Source organism: Castanea sativa, chromosome 6 (assembly GCF_040712315.1).
Source record: "Castanea sativa cultivar Marrone di Chiusa Pesio chromosome 6, ASM4071231v1".
In the NCBI taxonomy this organism is placed as follows: Eukaryota; Viridiplantae; Streptophyta; class Magnoliopsida; order Fagales; family Fagaceae; genus Castanea; species Castanea sativa.
Genome location: NC_134018.1, coordinates 53,453,395 through 53,474,152, shown reverse-complemented (window position 1 = coordinate 53,474,152; position 20,758 = coordinate 53,453,395). Strand labels below are relative to the sequence as shown.

Sequence of the window (20,758 nt, the reverse complement as noted above, 5' to 3'; positions counted from 1 at the left end):
GAGGTGGAGGATCGGTGCTATTCTGGAAAAAGATGTTCATGTAACCGTGGAGGAGTCACATAGATTCTTTATTGATGTAACCCTAAATAAAAATAAGGAGTCAGAATGGAGGTTTCATCGGATTCTACGGAGAACCTGAAACTCATCGGAGAATGGAGGCTTGGAATAAATTAAGGGGGTTGAATAATAAAGAAGGCAGTCCATGGCTTTGTGCGGGAGATTTCAATGAAATCTTAGACAAGATGAAAAACCTGGGGGAAGCATTGAGAAACCACAACCAAATGCAACAATTTCGAGATGTAATTGACGAGTGTGGTTTCATTGATTTGGGGTTTGAGGATCAAAATTCACATGGAGTAAGCATTTTACGATGGTCATTCATGTGGGAAAGGTTGGATAGAGGATCGGGGAATAGTGAGTTTCTCATGAGATTCCCCGGTACAAGGGTGTCACATCTTAGATGTATGTCATCAGATCATACTCCACTCCTAATCAACCTTACGGGTTTGGAGTCTCCACCCAGAAGAAAGTGTTTCGCTTCGAGGAGATGTGGCTATCGAACACTCGATGTGGAGAAATTGTGGAGGCCGTTTGGAGGAATGAGGAGGGCGGGGATACCATGAAAAAATTGAAAAATGTAGTAAGGCATTGGAAGAGTGGGAAAAAAATGAATTTGGTAGTATAAGGCGAGAACTGGAAGACAAAAAGAAATTGTTTGCCAAGATTGAGGCCAAGACTATGGGGAGATAATTCACGGCTTAGAGAATTGAAAGCCGACATTCATGATCTCATGGATAAGGAAACACGGATGTGGTGCCAAAGATCAAGGGTGTTATGGCTGAAACATGGGGATAGTAATTCAAAATTTTTCCATAACAAAGCAACTCAGAGATTCAGAAGAATTCCATTAGTGGAATAGAAGATAAAGGGAACTGGCAAGCGCAACCAAAAGCGATTGGAGACATCATCGTGGAGTATTTTGCAGAATTATTCACCGCAAGGGAATTCGATGAGGAAGATGCTCTCTCCTTTATACCAAGGTTGGTCACGGATGAGGTTAATGAACAACTAATGGGAGGGTTCATGGAGTGGGAAATTCAGGAAGCACTAAACCAAATGGAGCCCCTAAAAGCACCAGGCCCTGATGGGATGCCACCATTATTCTATAAGCATTTTTGGGGGATTATGAATGGAGAGTTAACTTCAATAATACTAGATTGGTCGAATCTTGGGTAACTTACCTTACCCAATAAACCATACTTTTGTCACTTTAATTCCTAAAGTGAAGAATCCCTTCAGCTTCTCAATATCGCCCTATTCAGTCCTATGTAATGTATTGTATAAGATATTTTCAAAAGTCCTTGCAAATAAGATTAAAAAATTCATGCCAGATCTTAGTAACCGAGCATCAATCTGCATTTGCAAAGAATAGGCTTATCTCTGATAATATCTTAGTAGCTTTTGAAACTTTGCACTGTATGAAAAATCATAAATCAGGACAAACAGGCTTTATGGCGCTAAAACTAGACATGAGCAAGGCGTACGACAGGGTGGAATGGAATTATCTCCAAAAGCTGATGGAAAAAATGGGTTTTTGCTCAAGGTGGATCGGTTTGATTATGGAGTGTGTTCGTACAGTCTCATACTCAATTCTGGTGAATGGTGATCCAAAGGGGCTAATCAATCCAACAAGAGGCATAAGACAAGGCGACCCACTATCTCCTTTCCTTTTCCTATTATGTACAGAAGGATTACATGGCTTAATCAAAAGAGCTGCACGGGCAAAGGAGATCAATGGCTTCTCAATATGCAAAAGAGGTCCCAAATTAACACACTTATTTTTTGCGTATGATGGCCTTGCTTTTTTGTAAGGCAAATCCGCAAGATTGTGGAAACGTGCTCAAAATTTTGGCGGAATGAGGAGGTGTCGGGCAGAAAATAAATAAATAAAAAACTTCTCTGTTCTTTAGCAAGTCCACAAATGATGATGTTAAAGAGGAGATTAAAAATATGTTAGGGGTGAATGAGATAAGGTCTTATGAGAAGTATTTTGGGGCTGCCCTCTTTTGTAGGAAGAAGAAAAAAGAAAGTTTTAACTATATCAAGGAGAGAGTGTGGAGGAAATTACAAGGGGAGGGGAAGCTCCTATCTCGTGCCGGGAGAAGTCCTAATCAAAGCTATTGCGCAAGCCATCCCTACTTATGCCATGGGTTGCTTCAAATTACCCTTGAGCCTTTGCCATGAGATTGAAGCAATGATTAAAAAATTCTTTTGGGGGCAACGAGGTGACAAGCGAAAAATACATTGGGTTAAATGGTCGGAGTTGACAAAATCTAAGCTAGATGGAGGAATGGGTTTTCGAGAACTTGCTCTTTACAATGACTCACTCCTTGCCAAGCAAGCATGGCGCCTCCTACACAGTAAAGATACTCTATTTTACAGAATTTTTAAGGCAAGATTTTTTCCAAATAGTTCTTTCATGGAAGCAAAGGAATCGAAAACCGGTTCCTACGCTTGGAAGAGCATTTTGAAGGGCCGAGAGGTGATACAATTGGGAGCTAGATTCAGAGTGGGTAATGGGAAGAGCATCAAAATATGGCAGCATCATTGGTTGCCCATAAAACACCCTCCATTGGTCTCATCCCCAATCATAGAGTCTATGGAAGATGCCACCGTGGACTGCCTTATAGACCATACAACCGGTAAATGGGATGCTGAAATTCTTAAGGGAGTGCTCACCCCAGCTGAAGCGGAACTTGCTCAAAGGATTCCATTGCCTCATCGCCAAACCGAAGATGTCTTGTATTGGCCCTTCACTGCTAATGGGCAGTACACTTGCAAATCCGGATATAAATTCCTAAAAGATTTGGAGGAGAACTTTAGGGATGACAATCATTCGAGGAGGAAAAGACTTTGTGGAAGGGCTTTTGGTCCATGGCAATTCCAAACAAATATAAAAAATCTCATGGCGGGCTTGTAGAAACTCACTTCCAACTAAGCAGAATTTGGTAAGGCGAACAATCATACAAAATCCTAGTTGTGACCGTTGCTCCATACAAGCAGAGGATACAGCCGAAGATACCTTGCATGCCTTATGGAGTTGCACGAGCTTGAATGAAGTTTGGGTAGGTGACAGATGGAATTTCCGCTCAAGGATGTGTTTTGCAAACTTCAAACAGCTGTGCAAGTGGATACTTGGAAATGGGAAGCCGCTGGAATTGTTTGCTATTCAGGTGTGGAGCATATGGAATCAAAGAAATAAAATGAGATTGAATCAACCTTGTTGTCTTACCAAAGAATTGCAAAAGATGGCAGAAGATAGTTGGACAGAAATTAGTAGACACAATCTCAAGCTGAACCGTTTCAGCTCAAGACCGACGCATCAGAGAATGTGGACAGCACCTGCACCTGACAGCTATAAGATCAACTACGATGGAGCACTTTCCACCACGGACAACAAATCTGGAATTGGCATAGTGGTTCGGGACTGTCATGGAGAGGTCATTGCATCACTCATTCAGCAGCTAGACCAAGCTTACCAACCTGTGGAAGTTGAATCAATGGCAGCTTGTAAGGCTGTGGAGTTTGGCAGCGAGTTGGGTATTCAAAGAGCCATTATTGAGGGTGACTCGGCAGTGGTAGTTAAGTCCCTAACAAGCAAGGAATATGGGTTAACTCCTTACAACCAGCTATTGAATGACGTGTCCCTATTTTCAGGTTTTTATCTTCAATTGTCATACTCTCATGTTAAGAGAGATGGAAATAAAGTTGCTCATAGTTTAGCTAGACTAGCTTTGACAATACAGAGTTCTACGGTGTGGATGGAGGATGTTCCACCTTGCACCTTACCTTTTGTTCAGGCTGATTTGGCCGCTCTTTAGTTTTCTTAATAAAAAGTCTTCCTTCTCAAAAAAAAAAAAAAAGTTCAACAATAATATAAATATATTATGTTGAGTTTATTTTTACTCACTCCAAAACACATTTAGTAATAAATAATTATTAATTTTAGGATTACAAATAATTTTGTAAATGGAAAAATATTGGAACCTAGATAAAAATCTTATTTGGATGAAAAATAAACATGTGATGAGGGCTTTTTTGTGACAATGGCCAAAAATGTGAGAATGAACCAAATCTCCCCTTGCCTCCCCTTGGGTTCTTTAGAAGTGATTATTTGTGGAGAATCAAGTCCAAAATTCCAAATGTATAATTAATAAAGACTAATAATGCTTTAACAAGAGAAAAATCAAAATGCCAATAACAAAAATGCAGAAAAATCCATAAAAACAATGCGTCCAAAACTTTAACTCACAGTCAGTGAGAAATGGAAATTGAGAAAGATTGTGAGAAAGAGAGGGAAGGTTCCCCTGTACCCATTGATGGGATATAAAAAAAATACAACTCCAGCTTCGTCCATGGAGGTCGTCCAAGACAAACCAGGTAGGCAAAGATTGTAGGAACCTCGTCCAAGATAAGGCCGTCCACGTAGTAAGGTGCGTGGACGAAGCTTTGCATGGTCAAAGTTTCACAACGCCATGCCATGTCGTCCAAAGAGAACCATCAACCTCGTCCTGGGAGATCGTCCAGAAGGAAATGACCTCGCTTGGAAGCAAGATGCGCCTAACTGAAGGTTCCCTGGACGAGGACCCTGGAAGAGCCCTTAACATTTAGGAAAAATTCCTAAAGTGAATATAACAACTCCGTATCATACGCATAACTTCCAGTGACCGTTTTGTGAGGAAAATGTAACTCCTAAACAGTTGAAGAAGTTATCCTTGAACCTTCACACCTCCTCAAATCTAAGGGAGGTTACAAGTTTGATAACTGTCTTTAGGACACTATATAAATGCCCATTCAGACTAAACAAAGTTATGTTTTACATTTCCTAAAAAGTTGGAACTCCAAAATTATAGAGAGAAAAACTAACTTTGCCATCGGAAGGTTCTTGGCAGGTAACCCTGGTCACCTTTGATCGATTTTCTTTCTTTTTTAGACCACCAAGGCAGGAAGCAGTCCTTTCAAGTCCGAAACATCCAGCCTACTGATTTCATTGCATCATCACCCATATTTTCACCTCTTGGCTTTAGAATTGTGAAAATGTTAACTGGCTGAATGGACTTTTGCTCTAAAGTTTCAGCTATAATGGTAAACGTGGTTGGTTGGTTTTTGAGCTAAAGAGAGAGTTCTATATTGAGTTTGGGATGCTGCTAATGACTGGTTTTTAGGTAGTAGAAGATACTTTTATCCCCCATGACACTAATTTGGTGTCTTGGGTTGCTTTTGTTTAGGGAAAAGTTTGACATGCTTTTAGCATGATTTGAGAAATAAAGTTATTTGCTCTAATGTCTAAATAGCTGCTACTTTTGGTCATTGTCGGGTTTTAACAGCTGCAAATGTTGACTATAATGGGCTAGATTGCTCAATTTTAGGGTCAACTATGTTTTTGTGTGGAAAATGGAGTTGGTTAGGGGCACAGTCAGCCAGAGCATGAAGCCTTTTCTAGGGTGGAAATTTTAGGTGCAAGACCCCCTCAATGAGCATAGGGTGCTACTATTGTCCCTTATCCACTTGGTAGCATGCATGGACTAGGCTCATGCAAGAGGTCCGAAAGAAACTGACTCATACCCTCCAAACCACACTTTCTCAATTTCCCCCAATATGTTATATGGGCTTGGGTCAGAGTAACCACATCAGTCCATTTAAAATTTTTCGTCTATTTTACACTAAAATCCTACTTTTTCTATTTTACACTATCACATTTCCAAAACACCCACATCAGTTCATTTATTTTACCCATCTATTCTAATTAAATAATATTATTTATTATTTTATTATTATTTATTAATCCTAACTCTCTCACTGTTTCCTCTCCATTTTTCCTTTTTCATTTTTCAGCTCTCTCGGTCTCACCCATTCCTCTCCTTCCCTCACTCTCTCCCTCACAGCCGCCTCACCCAGCCCGCCGTCGCCGCCGATCCAACTCGCCGCCTCAGCCCTTTACTGATTCGGCCTCCCTCTTTCCTTCGCCCCTCCCTCTCTCCTCCACCACCGACCCTTCGCCTCCCACTCCCAACCGACGACCCTTCGCTTCTCACTCCCAACCGACAACCCTTCACCTCCCACCCCCAACTGACGACAGCAATGGAAGACCCGGTGGCAGCAGATCGGGCGGCAACAGTGGCAGCAAATCGGGCGGCAGATCCAACTCCGTTGGGCATTTCACTTGAGTTTTCCGTTGAGTATGGTTTGTGTTGGGTTTTCCGATGGGTTTGGACTGTTTTGGGTTGGGTTTACCGGTGAGTTTTGATTTATTTTGAGTTGGGTTTTCAGTGGGTTTGTTCTTGGATTTTCTAATTGCTTTTCCGTTGATTTTGGGTTAATTTTCTGTTGATTTTGGGTTAATTCTCTGTGCTGTGGTGTTTGGTGGTGGCGCTGGGTTTGGTGGTTATTCTGGCACGCTGGGTTATTGTGATGGTTTGGGAAGAGAAGGAGTTTGACAGAGAGAGAAAAAAAGAATAAAAAAATCGTTTAAATGTGAACAGTAGCCGTGCATATTTACACGGTTTCTATTCGTTTACACAGCCGGTGTATATTTTGCACCATACCCACTAATGTGGGTGTTTTTTTTTTAATCAAAATGTGTAAAAAGAGCTGTTTTTTGTATTTTAGAAGACTTTTCATGGACTGATGTGGATGCTCTCATGCTTAAAATAATAAAATATAATATAATACATGAATTGCACTTTGTAAAAAAATGTGTCGCGAAAATGAGTATCAACATGTTTACTTTGCCAAATTACATCTATCTTAGTTGTTTAAGAGTGAAAAAGATGTGGAAGATTGAATTTAAAATTCACTTTAGAAATTTTCGCAGATATTGAATATGGTAGAAAATATAAAAATAATGAAAATGTTATGAAATCAATTTAATAAAAATTGATTGACAAGTGCCCGTCTAGCTCAGTTGGTAGAGCGCAAGGCTCTTAACCTTGTGGTCGTGGGTTCGAGCCCCACGGTGGGCGCTTTCACTTTTTGTTTTTTTTCCAAACATGTTTTACACTTTTACGCGTCAGAGTGTAGAGAGGCTCAGAGCAAAATGTTGTTCTTCTTGTCTTCTCAAAAAATAACATATTTATTTCCCTGGATTAAGATATCTCTATTATTAATGTATTCTGCCGATGAAACATGAAAGCCCGTCTAGCTCAGTTGGTAGAGCGCAAGGCTCTTAACCTTGTGGTCGTGGGTTCGAGCCCCACGGTGGGCGTATTTTTTTTTTTTGCTTGTGTTTCTGGTCTTTATAAAATGTGAGACGAAGGGACGATTTTTTTACAAGTTGGTGTGTTGATTCTTTTAAACATTTGGCATAATTGAGATAGAATAAAAGCCAACAAAAACAAATTGAAAATCTACATAGACTTTTCTTCTAAGGAGTCATTGTAACATTTTTTTTTAAGTGGAAATCTTCTGAGATAGAATAAAAGCCAACAAAAACAAATTGAAGATCTACACCGACTTTTCTTCTAAGGAGTCATTGTAACATTTTTTTTTTATAGTGGAAATGAAGATTTGTGGCTTCTTGAATTTAGAAGCAATTTTGTGTGTTATAAACTAGTACAATTTAACTAAAACATGACATGAAGACTGGGATATGAAGACTCTAAAGACGGAACTAGGTTAGTACACTCACTCTCAAACACCAAGGCATGAAATTAGTAATGTGATTTAGCGTGTGTTTGGATAGTTGAAAAACTCCTGTGTTTTCAGCGTTTTGCTTATTTTTGAACTGGAGGTGAGTCCTTTTTCATTGTTCATAGGGTCCATTCACAAGAAAAAAATGCAGCTTATATTGCCCAAAATGCACATTTTACCAATAGTAATATTTTGAAATATTAAGTTTTCTCTTCAGCTAGTGGTGTGTATCTTGAGAGATCTCCATTCTTTAATTATGGTAGCCTGACCTCCTCATCAATTTTCTTAAATTTTACATCTACCTCACCAATTGTCCAAATTTATGCTTCACATTTGATACACAAACTCTGTTCTTTCTTTATTCGGACAAACCCTTACCGGTAAACATTGGGCATAATTGTGTTTTTGGTCTTTATAAGATGTGAGATGAAGCGATGAGTTTTTACAAGTTGGTGTGTTGATTCTTTTAAACATTGGGCATAATTGAGATAGAATAAAAGCCAACAAAAACAAATTGAAGATCTACACAGACTTTTCTTCTAAGGAGTCATTGTAACATTTTTTTTTTTAAATAGTGGAAATGAAGATTTGTGACTACTTGAATGCAGAAGCAATTTTGTGTGTTATAAACTGGTACAATTTAACTAAAACATGACATGAAGAATGGGATATGAAGACTTTAAAGACCGAACTGGGTTAGTACACTCACTCTCAAACAACAAGGCATAATACTAGTAATGTGATTTAGCGTGCATTTGGATAGCTGAAAAACTCTTGTGTTTTTAGAGTTTTACTTATTTTTGAGCTAGAGGTGGGTCCCTTTTCATTGTTCACAAGGCCTATTCACAAGAAAAAAAACACAGCTTATTTCGCCCAGAATGCACCGTTTACGAACAATAGTAATATTTTGAAATATTAAGCTTTCTCTTCAGCCAACAATGCCTTGCAAGATCTCCATTTTTCAATTATGGCACCTGACCTCCTCATCAATGCTCTTAAATTTTACATCTACCCCACCAACTGTCCAAATTTATACTTCACATCTAATACACAAACTCTGTTCTTCCTTTATTTGGACAAACCCACCAACAACCACTATTTTCTTCCTTTATTTGAACAAACCTTTACCAGTAATTTTCTTGGCTGTGAGAGAAAATCAATCACAAAACTGATGCCGCCACTAGGAGGGAGAGACGATGTTGTCGGTGAGTTGTATTTAAATTTTTTATATTCTAACGTGTTGGGTGTGTTTTCCCCTTTTGTTGGGTGTGACTGAATTTTGCGTTAACAAAATATCAATGGAATTGTGTGGGTTTTGTATTTTTGTGTGACTTATCTGTGGATTTCTCTTTATTTCATTCAATTTAGATGTCATTTAATTCAGCTACAGTACTTTTAGCCAAAAGAACAATCAGCTAGCTTTTGAAATATTTTGTTACAATACTTTCAGCAATAAGTTTTCAGTTTTAGCAAAATAGGTGAATTCCAAACAAGCACTTTGCATTGTCTTTTTGTTACAAAAACCCAAATGATCTGTTGTTTCTTCATAAATAGTTCAAAGATGTATAAGATTTGTTTTTAATGAATGCTGATTGCATCGCTACTCACAGATACTATATAAATAAGCTTGATAAAATGCCATAGAAAAGACAGGTTCTACCGCACTAATAAACATTGTATTCACACACACACACACACACACACACACAGAAGACAATGTGCTCGGTAAAATAAACTTATACTACACAGCAGCCGATTAGTTTTTCGGCACTACTTGTCTCTTTTGTTGGTCTAGCTCATAAACAACTAAAAACAAAAAAGCTTCCATCCATCTTATAATTCAAAAAGCATCTCCCATGTCTTTCCCGTGACCAGTATGGGCAAGCTGGCTGCGACACTAAATGATTGCAAAGGAAAGACGGCATCTGGTTTGAGCACTTAGTTCTGTCCATGATAGTTTGAACAAAGAAACTAATCTTGCATCACCACATATCGTAAGCCAGGGTCAGTTAAAATAAACCACATTTGTTTGATTTTGTATAAAACTTTGTCACCAAAATTGAGAGCATCTTCATGCAGTGCTTCATATAAGTTAACTAACAGGTTCCTTTAGGATCAATGAGTAGAAGGAGCTGCCCACAACTTCACTTTCTTGTCCACACTGGCCGTGGCCAAAACCAAAGCTTCTCCATCTCCTGTTGAAAGAATATGAAGATGTTATGCAGTTTATATCAAATACATATCTTTAAGGGGGCAAAAAAGTAAATGAAACAAAGACATAGGGGAAGATATGAGATATCAGTAAGGAATTCAGGTAATTGATCAAATCATGAACTGCAAGTGCATAAGGGGGATCAGAATAAACTTTTAATGTATTCTTGCCAAAAGTAAAGCTACTTTGATGGTGTTATCAACCCAAACTCTCAATTTTTATTTTTTTGACACTCTGAACATCCAAAGACGTTGATATGCTACCCGATACTTGGACTGAATTCTTCTTATAAATTATTGAACTAAATCCACTAATAAATTGTGTAAATTCTGCCTTTTGTGCACTAATGCCTTCTAATAAAAAGAACTGAGTGTAAGCAAATTTTTCTTTTCATTGATTACACATGGGAATTTATGCACAAACATCATGTAGACTTGCCAGACTTTACAAAATGTAAAAAGAATTTCCACATAGGGTTTTCTTAGTAGGCATTTTCAAACTTCATCACGCTTAGGGTTTTCCCTAGGAATCAAACTGAATTCAGATCTAGGGTTCAAGAGCAGAAAAAGAATAAAATATGCAGACAATTCGACTATGCTTCATAAGGAAGGTGATTTACCCAATGGAATGGCCTTAGGTGCCCATGATATCCATGTGATGTCACCTGCATTATAAACTGAGGTCAATACAAGATTCATAACAAAATGTTTCATTATTATTGAGATAAAGTATCCTGATTATAACTTCACATAATTCTTACAAAGGGTTATTGGAGAAAAATTAACGGTTAATTCATAAAGGTACAAAGTTAGGCAGCATTTTTTATATGGAAAACTATATCTAAATTCACATGCTAACAACAAATCAATATATAACCAATAAAGCAGCAAAATAATTTCCTTTTCATAACCTAGATTTATAATTAAGATAACAGTCAGAAAAAAGTAGATTAGAAAATAAAGCAGAAAAACATTTAACTAATTAATACCATCATGGGCTTTGTCAGCTGTGTCCAAAACCTTCTCAGTTTCTACAGATAACCACTGCAATGTTGAACCATGGGTTGCTGCCAATATCCTGCCATCTGGGGATATACTGAGACGATCATAGTGCAAAGTAGCACCACTTGAATCATGCAGTGGAATTGAAAACACCTTCAGAGTTTTTGGATCCTCATCAAGATGATACCGAACTTCAAGAGGAGAGACAAATGAGTCAGCATAGACAAGATTAAGTCAGAAGCCGTACAACAAAATAATAATTTTTTTTGATAAGTAACATAAATATATTATAAAAAGAAGAAAAGTGTCACCTGAGTATACAGGAAGTATACAGCAGGGACAAGGTACAAATCAAGTGCGTAAAGTACAAAGTCCATAAACCCATGAACTGAAAATAAATCATGAACTGAATAGAAAGAATGACAGCCTAACACTCCAACCCATTCCAGAAGAGTCTTGAAAAAGAAAATAGATTATTCAAAATAGATTATCCTTAACCCAACACATGAAAGGAAGACTTGTCACCTCTACCCAAGAAATCTTGTTTGTTTATTATGAGAAATTGATAGAACTCCTATATTCACATTGTTTGCAATATATGCTACACATTTATATTTAAGGAGTGGGTAGTTGTTCATTTTCTGATGATGTTTTCTCTTCATCCAGACACTTGCACAGTGCGGTTAAGGTGAATATTATTTTAACACCCATCATTTGAATTACCAGAATATAAGTTTACTAAAGGGGTAATTTTCTGAGAGAGAGAAAGAGATTTATATATTATCTCAAAGTAAATTTTAAAAAAAAGTACATTGTTTTATGGCTATTTTGCATAAATCTCCCTTATAAAAATCATAATTAGAAATTTAGTTACAATTAGAAATACACACTCCTGTTGTTATCCATGTATCCTTTACTTATACTTGTTCAACTTAAAGGATTGATAAGATTCAACTGATTTAGAAGGAAAAAATTTTGTTTTGTACTTTCATAACCCAATTCCTCCAATCTCTAACTTAGATAAAGTTCACAAGAATGTAGACTCTTACTCCAATGAACTTTAGGAGAAATACATTTTTCCCCTTTAGCTAATTAGTTAATTGGAAGACATATGAGATGTATATACAACATTATATTCCAAATTCTTAGAATAAAGACATTTGAAATGTATACACACCATTGATATTCCAAATTCTTATTGAGCCATCTTTGGATGCAGTGATGATTTGCTCTGAGTTGGGAGTAAAGCATAACCAAGTTACTGCACTCTGAACATCAAAAAGAAGAAGAAGAAGGGATTTTAGACATCAGAAGCAATATAATTATTAGGCCATCAAGCTATAATAAAAAAAAATTGACATTACAAAGAAACTGAGGTTTAGATATATGTTGACAAATTCAAAATTAGTGATAATAATAAACTTATATCACAGGAAGAGCTTAAGGATCAACTTTTCATTTCATGCTTCACTATTAAATGCTTTGTATTGGCTCTCTTAATGTCATTAATGTTGATAACAAACCAGAACTATAAAATGCTATTGAACATTATCTTGGAATCCCAATACCGTATAAAACATCAAAATCTAAAGATAAAAAAAAAAACCACGGATACAATATATAGTAAAAAAATCTGAAAATTTGAAAAAGAGAAAGACAAGGAAAACAGATATACAACCTTGTGCCCCTTAAGCTGCATAGCCTTTAAAACCTCCTTGACTGAACCATCCTTTGAGTACACAACTTCCCAGACCTGCAAAAGAAAATTATAAGAGGCAAAAGAGCAGTCCAATAGTTGACACAGACTACTGGACTAAGTCACACCCAGTTCCAGATTACATGTGTGGGACACTCAATTGACATGCTAGGGATACATACCAAACACTAGGGAAATTTTTTTTTTTGGATAAGTACCAAACACTAGGGAAAAATGACATTCATTTCCATTGCTGACGAAAAATGAGCCCTATAGAAAGGAAAACTTGTTCTGTATTTTAAGAGCGAATGATGCAGCCATGGAAGATTTATCTGCTATTACTTTGTAAACTCACCTATTAAAGAATTATTTTATGGAGTCCACGTGTGACGTCAAATTGAAGTAAAAGTCGTGTGGTACTATTCACGGGTATAGTTCATACAGCCCATGAATACCAGAAAAACCCCTCTTTTTCTTCTTCCTTACAACTCCAAATCAGGCCTTTTTTTTTAACGTATCAAAACCCTAAAACCCCACATACTTCTACCAAATAGCCATTAAATAACTCATCAAACCACCTTTTCAATTACTATCACAACCCCATAATCCTTTCTTCAACAATTCTGAACCTACATCATATTCTCCATACTCTAAACCCACCACAACCACACGGATAAATTCCAATAACCCTTTCTTCAACAATTCTAAACCTACCAGAAATTCTCCTTAAATCTAAACCCACCACAACCACGTAGACAAATTCCCCTATTTGTCCTAGGTCAACGAAAAACATTTTCTAGTACGTTACATACTCAACACCCCCAGAAATAGAATTTACACCACAAAAAACTCTGCCAATAGTAACTTCATCAGTGTAGAACACATGTAGGAAATAGAGATAAAAGGGGAAAGAGAAAGACTAAACAAAACAAACCCTAGGCTTCACCACCTAGAATCTGGCTGCAAGCCCTAAGCATCACCACCTAAGGGTGTTTGACATCACCACCAAAAAAAAAGAGGAAACACATATTCTCAAATCATAATTCTTATTCCAAATCATACTGCCTTCACAAAACTGATGTAGAACATGGGTAGGAAATAGATATAAAAGGGGAAAGCGAAAGATAAAGCAGAAAAAACCCTAAGCTTCACTACCTACAATCTGCCTGCAACCCTAGGCATCACCACCTAAGGCTGTTTGACATCACCACCAAACAAAGAGGAAACACACATATTCTCAAATCATAATTCTTATTCCAAATCATACACAATTACAAGAGCACTAGTTTAATAGGGTTCAAGGATTACACCAATATGGAAAATACCTCATTAAATCTCTTAAAAGTTAAATCCTTCAATATTAAAGGCCAAATTCAAAATTCAAATCCAAAAATTAAATCTCAGATAATTTTGGTGCTCCTTGCATTATTCACTTTCTTTTCCCCCTTTGACTCTCTCCACATACTCACTATTGACTAACCGTTGAAATCTGGCTCATTTTCAAGGTCATAACAAAACATAGGAACACAAATCATTTTTCTAGAAATGATTTTCATTGAAACAAATGGCGTGTAAAATTGCATAATGAAGGAATCAATAGAAAGCTAGAAAAGCTACTTTTGATTGACAGGAAGAAAGGAGAAAAGAGTACATAAAATAGTCAGTATCACTTTTCACACACCGATTAAGCAAAGATGTGGACTAACCACTAATTGGAGGAAATGTGTTCCTTCAAATATCATTGTGCACTTCAGTAAAATAAGCATCAGAAGAGAGGTCCCTATAAAGTTTTCTTGTTACTTGAAAACATCTTTTCATTCTCTCCGCTTTATTCCATCTTTCATGATAACTACTTTCCAGCAAGAATTTCTTAACAAATAAATGAAAGAATACTTATATAAACTCAAGCATGCACGTTCCCATGCCATTGACAGTTCATGTCTTTTTTTCTTTGGTAAAATTTCCATATAGCTGTGTATGAATAAAATCAAGCCTGAGTAACTACACTATTCTTGCATAGTGGTAGTGTTAAAGGATTGTAAAAATGGCAAAATATCAACATGAAACTTAATAAAACATTTTAAAACCACTACAGTTCATATTCAATGGAAGAATTTTTTTTTAATATAAAAAAAACCTATATTGGTCACGGATTTTCCTAAATTACCCAAGGAAGAAATTAGAGATAACTAACCTTCACGTCTGCAGTAAAAGCTGCAGCAGCAATAAAACGTCCATTTGGTGATATGGCAGCCATTGTATTTTTCAACTGATTTGTGTCGACATTTCCCAAAATCTTCCCAGTTCTTCCATGCCAAAGCATGATATCAGTCCCTGGAAAGTAACAGATCATAAGAAGCAACCAAAAACAGACAACTCCAGGATAATTGGTATGAAACTACCTTCTGAGCAAGAGACAACAATTGTACTTCCATCAGCTGTTCCATAACTTGCATTAGTTCCAACAAGGGTCAGAATAGCCTTTTTCTCATGGACTTTTTGATGTACCCATTTAATTTCAGGGAGAGGAAGCTTGGGTTGTTTAGTTTCATCAGAAGCTTTGGTTTTTTCCTCCCCATACATGTACAAAGAAGAACCATTGAGTGTCTGGGAAGCCACAACTATCGAAGACGCATCATCAGAGAATACGACTGCTGTAGGATTACCTCCAGCCGGCAAATTAATTCTCAGAAACCTGCAGGAGAGTCAAAGAAACTGAGGAGAAAAAAAGAAGAAGAAGCAAGAATAAACTGGAAGCATCATTATATTTGGGTAAAATCTGGTATTGCATTAAGGTTACTTGAGATTCATACTTGAAACTTTTACTTGAAGCGTCTTCCAGCTTGAATATCCTGACCACTCCATCAGCACAAGCTGTGTTGATATAAAAGAAACTATAAGTATTAAAAATTCCCTCCTTTGTAAGACAGATCAAATATTTTGAATAAAACATATCCCAGCCCCCCTCCCTCCACCCCTGCACTCAGACAGCACTCTAAAAAAACAAAATTTCCGACTCCATAACTGAAATCTTCCACACTATTAAAATTTCAACCATTGCTCTCCATCCATATCACCCACATTTGACACAAAGGAGACATCTTCCAAGCAAAAGAGTCACCGTAAAGTACCAACACAAACTTTCCACCCACAAATTACATCCACAACTCAAGCGCAAGTAAAATAGAATGTATCATAAACATAAGCAGCCACAGCTATACATTAAGTTGCACAAAGAATGAACTTTTTTTTTTAACCTGTTGCCAAACTTCGCGCATCAGAGGAAAAACATAACCCCGTGACTGCGTCACCATGACCCTTCAAAGTGTTCAAATCCAACGGATGATGCCGCTTGTTTTGATCCTACATTTCATTTCACATCCAAACCAAGTACATTAAAATAAAACGCACCATACATTTCAATCCAACAAATGCAAGTGTCTGTTGGCAGTAGCTGTTTGAAAAAAGCGCATTTTTCAGAAAATAGAAATTTTAAATTGAAAACATGATTTTAAAAATCACGAAAAGCTACTAAACTTATAATAAACAAAAACACTGTTGTGAAAACTACAAAACGCTAAGAAATTTATTTATAAAAAAGAACTCACTGATTTCAATTTTCTCTAATAATTAAACGCCAGGGTAACCAAACAGAGGATAAGATCACAATCATAACTTCACAGGCATTCCAAATAAAACTTGCTCGAGAAGCTAATCAACCAGAATTCAAACAAGCCTAGATCATGCATTTTTGGCTAATTTAGCATTAGGAGCATAAGATAAGAGTCGACATTTTCTTCTTTTCTCTAATTCCTAATTTTCCTCCTCTGAGTTTCTCGGGAGCCAAACAGAGAAATAAGGGGATCGAATTTCAACCTTATCAGCATGGGAATGGGAGTGAGGTTTGAGGTGAGACTTCTTGGGCTGAGAAGGCTTGTTTTGCTTCTTCGGCTCGGGTTGGAGCTCCGATTTGGCGATGGACTGGACCTCGGATTTCCGCTTGCCGAAGTAGCTGGCGAAGAATGCGAAGGCGATCAAACTGCCGAGAAGGATCGAAACGGCCATAACTGTAAGAACCGGATCCATTTCGCGAGCGGAGATCGAATAGAAGTGACCTGTTTGGTAGTGTGGATAACGATCGACGAAGACGATGAGAGCGAGGTGGAAATGGCGGGGGTATATACTTTAGACGTGTGAGAGAGGTGGTGAGGACTGAGGACAGAGGAGTATGGAATATCGGGGGAAGGGGATGAAACGACAGCGTATCGGAATGAGAGTGAGATATGCTTACGCAGAATGAGAAAGATATTATTCTCAGGACTATTTTGTAGTCATTTAGTAAAATTATTTTAAAAAGAGGGTAGGGAAAAGAAAAAAAAAAAAAAAAATTTGACCCATAATTTTTTTTTTTGGAAAAACTTTTGATCTGTTTTAGAGCTTGATTATCTTGATTTAGGGCTTTCCAAGGCCTGCTCCACCCGGTCAAACAGTCCGACTTGTGGTGGCTAGATCTAAAACTATTTGATTTGATGAGAATAGTGGCCGTCAATGAGTGTACAATTTTAATACTTGATTCTGACAAGTTGAGTGACGAATCTTGCCTTCCAAGAATCGATCTAACCGACCTTCTGCCACTTTTGTTCATAATCTTAAGATCTATGTCATCTAGGGCCAGAATCGCTACTATCTGTGTTTAGATTTTCATTGAAATTGGTGGAGATCTCACGATCTCTAACTAAGATCCGTCACCTTACTCGTTCCATGGAAATATGATTTAATCTAATTTAATGTTGCTCTCCAATTGACGGCAAGTCCCATATTCTACCGCCCAACGAAATTAGGTCAAGTTTGAGTTGAGCCCAAACCCAACCCAATCCATAGGCACCCCAAATTGTAATTTTAAATGACAAGTTCTTTTTCCCAAAAACTTTATAACTAAAGTACTACCTCCTGTTAATGCCATTTGAAAAAATAATGTTATTGGCTAGCATGCTTTTTTTCCCCCCTCTGTCTGAACTCTCAAGTACGTTTCTTGAGAATTTACGATAATATGATTGACTTGCATTATCTCAAATTTAGTCTTAACTATTAGATGAAAATCGTTATATTCTTACTATTTTTTAATCACTTGCCATCATTTTTAAAGCTACTATAGTCTGTAGACCCCTTTTTTTTTTATAAGTCTGTAGACCCTTTCTTTTGTTTCAGGTACTATATGTTGAACATATCATTCTCTTGATTTTTTTTTTTGGTGCAAAATAACATCATTTTATTAAAAATTTTGTTAGTTAGCAATGATTCTAAACTATCTAAGAAACTAACATCTCAAGTCTTTCAGACTCAAGTTCCTTAAAGGACGAAGCAACCCAGAGAAGCAACAAAAATAAAAACAACGATGCAACAAACCCAGAGAAGCAACAACGAAGCAACCCTCATGGTTCAAACTGAACCCAAGCAGCGAAAGATCCAAGTGGTGGTGGTGAAGGCTTTAAGTGAGGGAAATCGGCTCAGACCGAACTTCCATTCCTTCTACTCTCTGAACTTCCATGGCCGAGCCTCCTTTGCTCTTCCTTCGACCTAGGGGCGGAGCCACGTTGCCCTTTGGGGGGGCCATGGCCCCTGCAAAAAAAAAAATTCCATCAGCATATATGCAAATTTTAATTAGGCCCCTCCATTGATGTACATCCGGCCCCCCCTCCCAGTTTTGTTCCATACTTCAATTCACTCCCAGCAGGCTCTAGTTTCAATTGTTGGCCTTTTTATTCTTTAATTAAACAAAACATGGCCCATAACTCACTTATATTTAAATACCAAAGCACTACCTAACAAAACAACACTTTTATCTCAACACTTATATTTAGTGTTTTTTTTCTTTCTCAACTATCTATACTTAAATATTCACATGCTCTTTAATTTTTCATAGATTTTTAGAGAAATATATGGTTGAAGGCATGGGCATGGGGAGGTTGTTTGTGATGAGTCTTGAAGGGAAGATAAAATTTGAACTTTGTGAAGATAAAGTTTCTTAGGTAAATTTTTTTTTTGATTTATTACCTACTTTTGATTAGTTAGATATCATGTGGCAGTGGGTGTTATTAAATTGTTTGGTTTATGTTGTATACTTGTGTGTTTTATTTTTGCTTTTGTTTGAGGGGTTATTCTTAATTAAAAAAAAATTAAAATACAGGAAAATTTGAATAATAGGAATGATGATGGACTAACTGTTTAAATTATAGTAGAAATTTTATTTTTTTCTTGAGTATGAATAACATCCATATAATTAAGTAAAAATTTCTCCTATAACAAAAAAAAAAAGTAAAAATTTCTAATTAAGATTTTATTTTTAAGTTCTTTTCAGGTTAATTTTTGAGTCATATTCTTAAAGCTAAAAGAATTATGAGCAAACGAAAAACAATTGATGCATTCTTAAAGAAAAAAGATTTTAGCAATTCAAAATTTATGACACCTGTGGCTGTAGAAACAAATGTGGTTGTAAAAATTAATGTTGATACTTCAATGCCTGATGAACACCGCTCCAAATGTTCATGAATTCAATCTGAAAAGATAGATCGTGATTCAGGATCACGTAAACAAATATGTGAATTTCCTATCAACGAACAAGATGAAATCCAACGAGTTTATCTCAAAGAAGGTCCATATCAACCTAAATATATAAATAGTCCATATAACGATGATAATCATTGTCGTCGAAAATCAGCCCCCCATATAAAAAATCCTGGCTATGCCCCTGCTCCGACCATCATTGCCACCATCATTGGTGGTCCAATTTGAAGCTCATCTATCTGAACCCGAACCAAAACCCTCTTCTCTCAAGCCGACTCTCCCGATCTAACAACAAACCCCAATGACCATCATCACAAGGATACAAAGATGACTTCTCCTCCTCGGATTCTCACTCACTCTCTCTCTAAACTAGATTTGTAGTAACTCTAGCCTTTAGGTTTGGGTATTTTCTGAATCTATGATTTGGGTCTTAAGAAAGTTTGATTTGGGTCTTAAGAAAGAAAAAAAAAAGAAGAAGAAGGAAAAACAGGTACTTAGAGCATTCTCATCAAGAATGCTAAATATTTTAGCATTTACCACTTCAAAATCCTACTTTATCAATTTTAACATACTATTTTACAATCCACCATGCATCAAACATTCTATTTTTTTTACAACTTCATTTAAATAATATTATTTTTATTTTACAACTTTATCTTTCTTTCCACCCCTTTCTTCTCAGTCCAAGCAACCCCTGTCAGCCACCACTACCATAAACCATCAACATTCAACAGCAAACTGAGACCCATGGCCAACCCATTGCCACCACAATCAGCATCCATCCAAAAATCGACCCCATAGCCCAAAAAAAAAAAAACAACAAAAACTAAACTAAACTAAACTTGAGAGAGAGAAGCCTCACCGTGAGAGGAAGAGATGGAGGCGAACAAAACCCACAAACCCAAGACCCACGGCAAGCAAAACCCATCAAACCCAAGACCCACGGCTAGCCACTGCTAGCCATCACCACCCAAACCCACATCCTCATACCACCATCAACCATAAAAACAAAAACAAAAACAACCCAGAGACCCACGCCTTAGCCACAGCAACTTGCCTTAGTCACCACCCACCCACCCACCTTGTTCTCAACCCCAACCAAAACCCACCACCCCGATCTCAACCCCGGTCACGTTGATGATCCACGAACGCAGACCCACAAACCCAAACCCATGAACTCAAACCCACAAACCTAGACCCACAAAATCGTTGGAGCACATCAGGGAGAGAAGAGTGAGTTTGGTGGGTTAGATCAGGGAGAGAAGAGTGGGTTCGGTATAGGTTCACTCAGAGGAAGAAGAGGCTGTGTTTGTGATGGTGGTTCGATCAGAGGGAGTAGTGATTAGGGGATGGGTTTGGTGGCGTGGATTGAGGGAAGGGAAGAGCAGCTTGGATTGAGGGAGAACGAAGAAAGAAAATAATAATAATAAAAGGAGAGGAGGCAGAGGAGTAGGCATGGGAGAAGGAGTGAACCAGAAAAAAAAAAAAAAAAAAAAAAGAAGAAGAAGAAGAAGAGGGAAACCAGTGGAGATAGGCGCGAAAAGGGAAGCGGGTGGGAGGGATAGTGATTAAACAATTTTTTTTTTTTTTTTACAA

At 37.3% G+C, this 20,758-nt stretch overlaps 2 protein-coding genes and 2 non-coding genes across 4 annotated transcripts; 3 read left to right on the top strand and 1 right to left on the bottom strand.

Annotated features, from left to right (window-relative positions):
* Positions 1-3,155: 3,155 nt before the first annotated feature.
* Positions 3,156-3,881, top strand: LOC142640180 (uncharacterized). Its single transcript, XM_075814268.1, has one exon. It carries the CDS (start codon positions 3,156-3,158, stop codon positions 3,879-3,881), a length of 726 nt encoding a protein of 241 aa, XP_075670383.1.
* A 3,068-nt stretch (positions 3,882-6,949) lies between these two features.
* Positions 6,950-7,022, top strand: TRNAK-CUU (transfer RNA lysine (anticodon CUU)). Its single transcript has one exon. It is a non-coding gene; the product is annotated as a tRNA-Lys (tRNA).
* Positions 7,023-7,191: 169 nt separating this feature from the next.
* TRNAK-CUU (transfer RNA lysine (anticodon CUU)) lies at positions 7,192-7,264 on the top strand. Its single transcript has one exon. It is a non-coding gene; the product is annotated as a tRNA-Lys (tRNA).
* A 2,036-nt stretch (positions 7,265-9,300) lies between these two features.
* LOC142640858 (uncharacterized) lies at positions 9,301-16,898 on the bottom strand. Its single transcript, XM_075815160.1, has 10 exons — positions 16,475-16,898; positions 15,856-15,961; positions 15,412-15,472; positions 15,001-15,293; positions 14,793-14,932; positions 12,581-12,655; positions 12,080-12,170; positions 10,890-11,093; positions 10,521-10,565; positions 9,301-9,884 (listed from the first exon to the last, which is right to left on the bottom strand). Exons 1-10 carry the CDS (start codon positions 16,682-16,684, stop codon positions 9,805-9,807), a joined length of 1,305 nt encoding a protein of 434 aa, XP_075671275.1. The 5' UTR covers positions 16,685-16,898; the 3' UTR covers positions 9,301-9,804.
* Between the last annotated feature and the right edge of the window lie 3,860 nt (positions 16,899-20,758).